The 5,000-nt window shown below is 49.1% G+C and overlaps 1 protein-coding gene across 1 annotated transcript in view; it reads right to left on the reverse strand.

The window, feature by feature from the left end:
• Positions 1-5,000, reverse strand: part of LOC308162976 (plakophilin-4-like) — a 77,265-nt gene that overhangs the window by 11,792 nt on the left and 60,473 nt on the right. Inside the window, 1 exon segment of the mRNA XM_080537136.1 lies at positions 4,559-4,772. Within this exon segment, the coding sequence (XP_080393262.1) occupies positions 4,559-4,772 (214 nt within the window).

A 5,000-nucleotide genomic window follows, 5' to 3' on the forward strand; every position in this document is an offset into this window, starting at 1 on the left:
TTTCTCTAATTCCGACAAACCTTTGAAGACAAATTCCCAGCTAAAACTCAAGCACTCGACGCTAGAGTGCGTGTGTGTGTGTGTGTGTGGGGCAGTAAGCTAACCACGTCAAGCTAACATGTATCTACCCAGGCTTAGGAGGTTCATCTCATGTGGTCAAACCTCTATGCGGTGAGTAGCCTTCCACGCCTGTTACCTTCGCTTTCACCTTTCACCGACAGACGTTTTAGAGGATCCCCCAGGAAGAGAGCCACTAATATGGTAAAATAGACACAGGGGCTGTTATAAATCACTCCCTCCCAACTGACCCAGGCCTTACTGGTTCCCCACCAACCCCTCGGCTCCTCCTGATTCCCTCTTATAGCTCAATTTGGAGAAAGCGCTGAAGCGCCAGCCTCTTAAGCCCTTCTAACTGGCCCCTGTGGAAGAGGAGCAAGCAGTCTAGTTTAAGTTGAGATGGATGTGGAGCCAAGCTCAGTAAGGGGTGACCGACACCAACTGTGTAAGGCAATGACACCCACGTGTCACATTTGACAGTGAGATGGAACAGCCACTCTCTCTCTTTGAGGCTTGATTTCAGCTTGGCCGTATACTATTTGCCGATCCGTCCCTCCCAACCTTGGGAGCTCTAGTCCTCTAATGTAAACTAAGGCAGAGATATCAGAGCCAATGATCTGCCCACAAAATGAATCCTCGAAACACTTGACATTTAAGTCTCCTAGATTTAAAGTTAGTGAGGGAGAGTGTGTGTGTGTGTGTGTGTGTGTGTGTGTGTGTGTGTGTGTGTGCGTGTTTGTGTGTGAGACAGAGAGAGAGAAATAGAGAGTAATTATGTGAGTGAGTGAGTGAGAGTGTGTGTGTGTGTGTGTGTGTGTGTGTGTGTGTGTGTGTGTGTGTGTGTGTGTTTAGGTGTGTGTGTGGGTGTATGTGTGTTGAGTGAATTGAATTGAAAGAGAGAGACAGTGAGAGAAAGCGCAGGAGGGGGTGTGGGGGGGGGGGTGTATATCTCACAGCGGGAGAATCACTGATGCGGCTAAAGGACTCCATTCTCCCCATAATGAAATCTTCACTGAGCTTGTTATTCAGTTACTGTCTGCTGGGATGAAGTGGAGAAGCCAGGATGCCCCCTTACACCAGGCTTGGGGTGGGTATGGGTCAGGGATTTACAGACATCTGATTGGCCAAGGGGAAGGGTCATGCACTCATGCTTTTATTGCATAGAGCATGGCTGTGGTGTGAGTGTCGGTGTGGCATGTGTTTCATGTGAAGGATCCAGATCATTTGCAATATTGAAACCAAACCGTATCAATAATCTGATTATATAGGGGAGAGGGCAGTCAGCTAAGGGGCTGGGGGGGGCCACATATAAACATTGACCTGGTCATGTTTATAGCAGGCCAAAGCTGTGGGTGTGATAATCAAATAATATAGTGCTCAGATAATACTAGTGTTGTCTGGAACAGTGCTCAGATAATACTAGTGTTGTCTGGAACAGTGCTCAGATAATACTAGTGTTGTCTGGAATGTCACAGTATTCTTTAGGTGAATGCAGTGAAGATGTGCAACATACTAACAGCCTAGCCGGATGAATTCATCATGATGAGTAAACAAAGACATCAATCCCAGTGGAAGAATAAACCACACGATGGGACCAGGCTGTAGGTTAAAGTGTGAGGCCTTGCCTCAATCCACTGCATTGACTGACCTTTCATAGGCCAGTTGGGGGTAGAACTGAGAGCTGAGAGCTGGGTGGAAATGTAGTTTGACTACTGAGATTCCTTCTCCCCCATACTTAAGGGTGTGGTTGACTATACACGAGTAGTTCCCAGCACATTTCACCAGTGGCTGCAGGGTGAGCTACTGTAGCGAAACTAGATGACAATCAGTGTCCTGCCCTAGCTACGACTGAAAGGTATGAAGCCTTTTTCGTTTTGTTTCCTCAATAACTTCTGTTTCAAAAGAACAGCGGTCAGAGATGAACACAAGTGGGGTTTATTTCCCTACTACAGCAACAGACTGAAAATACAAGGTGATACCAAGGTTGTACCAGTGGACGGACACACACACACACGCACACACACACACACACACACACAGACACAGACACAGACACACACACACACACACACACACACACACACACACACACACACACACACAGACACACACACACACACACACACACACACAGTAATGCAAATCAATTCTGTTCTATCAGAGTTGTTTGGGCTGTTGTTGTGATAGCTGCAGTGGGGTCACATGCGGACACAACGTGTCCTAGGAGAGGACAGGAACAGGGACACTCCTGTGTGTACAGAGCCTTGCCTCTGTGATGTCCAGACCAGGGGGCTCCGGGTGGGTCAGGTGTCACCTGCACTGGGGGGGACGCCCTTTTGATCCCGGTCTCTGAGGACAGGGCTGTGACCAGCTGCTGGGGGTGGGGTGGGGGAGTAGGGATCAGGAGCAAGGCTGACACTGTTACTTCGCATGTCCTCATAACATGAACCCCATGACCCTAGGTAGCGGGAGAAGGCTTCTGTAGCTCGCTCACGTGGAGCGTGACTCGTAAATGCCTTCCCACTAGAATAAAGAGCTATTGACACAGTGGGAACGACACACACACACACACATAAACACACACAGAACAGAACAGAACAAAACAGAACAGACAGGACACACACACACACAGACACGCACATGTCTCAAACTGCATGTCTCAGACTGCATGTCTCAATTACAGTAGAACCACAGTGACCGACAGTGTTTTTGTAGATGAGAAATATGTTGGAGGACTGCTGGCAGAGTCATTCGTGACTGTGCCAATTAGTGTGTGCGTCCGGTAGACATCAGGAAGTGCGTCTGAAAACTCTCTGTGTTGGAGGGGTTCCTATTGGTCGTCATCCAGAGGTGAAACACGGCTGCTGACCTTCTTTAATTGCTCCGCGGACTGGGCTCCTCAACTGCGAATTAGCGAGGCTAGCGCTGGCACTCTCTGAATACAGTCAGAGCTGTCCGATGAGCTCCCATCAGACCATTTACTGAGAGAGATATGTGCGATAGCCACATCTGCGTTTGAAGTGGTCTACTAACCATTCGGTTGGTATGAGAAGAGATTAGTCTGGTGGGGACTGAAAGGCCACTGGTTCCGTCATGGCCGCTATACGCTGAGTCATTGTGACAGGGAAGGGAGGGAATGGGCTGCTGGTTTGTGAGTTTCTCCATTTGACCATGCAAGACCAGCTACAGTACTCATCTAATGAAATAAATGTTCTCTTTAAAAAAAATGTACTTAACAACTTACTTCATACTGAGTGTACAATGAGTATTCCAGCACTGATGATGAGCATAACACACATTTAGAACCATTTAACCATTTAACCAACCATTCTAAGGATTCAGCTTGCATGTAATTGCATCCTAGCACGCGCCGAGCTTCACATCAACAAACACAAACACGATTGACGCCAGTCAGGCGTATCCCGGCCTCTACGATGTACATAACCGCAAAAAGGAGAAATCCCACCCTGCCCTGTTCTCGTGCACTCGGGTGTATTGTTTTGCCTGAAGAAACCATCACGTCGTAACCCGAGAGGGAGTCAGAGAGCAGGGGAGCGGAGCCGGGCACCAACAGCTGACTCAGCCACCTGGCTGCCAAACATCTTGGCTTGCTTATTCCTGTAATACTCCTCCCTGATCCTAAACAAGCAGGATTTATACCCTGTTTGCAGAGCTCTGGCTGCAGACAACAGACCTGCAGCGTGAGCACTGGAGATACAACGGTGTGCTGCAACTGAAACGGTCAAGGACGGTCGTATCTGCACAGGCCAGGAGGTGGTGAAACTCCCCACTCTAGGCCCGGTAGAGAGGGGTGTTTTTTTTAGCTGTTCGGTTTATCATCGACTCTGTTTTTAGTCTTTCAGTCTGTTTTCACTGCAACGACCTGAGGAGGAGTTGCGGGAAGGGGGAGGGGGGGCAAAGGGTTGAATGAGGCGGTTGGAAACTATATTGAGGTGGCAATGGTCGTATGAAGGCCATATTTCAGCCAGGATACCTGGGTTCTCTTGAGATACATGGTCAAGACCGGGGATGGAGGGGTCGGGGAGAACTGGTCAGGATGATACCACCATACCAGAGAATCCATATACAGACCATATTAGTGGGGCTGTAAGCATACCCAGTGACTCAAACCAAATGGCTAGAGAGGCCAGGAAAGGCAGGCAGGTTAATAATTCAACAACTCTACCCCTGGTTGTGTAATGTTCCTGTTCCCACAAAAAACCCTGTGTTGGAACTCCTGAGGATCAGATTGGGCCCAAACATCACTGAATAATGCAGGAGTGAAATAGCATGGAACTGTGGGAATGATGTGACCTCAGTGAATATGCCAGATGGTAGAGTACACACACACACACACACACGCGCGCACAGACTTGCACGCACACACAGACACACACACACACACACACACACACCAGTGGCATGGCAGGACCGACCATACTAGCACGCACACACACACACACACACACACACACGCACACACAGTTTCTCACTCTCTCACCTGTGACGAGCTCCCTCACTTCCGCATCCACAGTCTTCCTCAGCAGTCGGAGCAGGGCTGGGACACCGCCGGCGTTTCTCACGGCAACCTTGTTGTCGTCCGTGGCTTTCCCGTAAACGAGGTTCCTCAGGGCTCCGCACGCGTTCCTCTGCACTTCCAGAACCTTGTGGTCCAACAGATCCACCAGGTGTTTGATGCCCCCCTGACGACACACCTAGACACGGGGATGAACACATGACTCATTCAGATCTGGTGAGCGAGGCGAAGATCACAACGTCAGCAGCTTGTCCAGTTAAATACCTCAGGGAGTTCATCAAGTTAAATGACCTCAGAGAGCTGAGAGGGGAACTGAGGTTCACACAGTAATTCATAATCAATACCATCATCGCTCACAAGAAATTGGCCATGGATTAAGCATGAAGACTCTGTGCTTCTCTTACAG

This window comes from Nansenia antarctica (genome assembly GCF_963989245.1).
Source record: "Nansenia antarctica genome assembly, chromosome: 7".
Classification (NCBI taxonomy): domain Eukaryota; kingdom Metazoa; phylum Chordata; class Actinopteri; order Argentiniformes; family Microstomatidae; genus Nansenia; species Nansenia antarctica.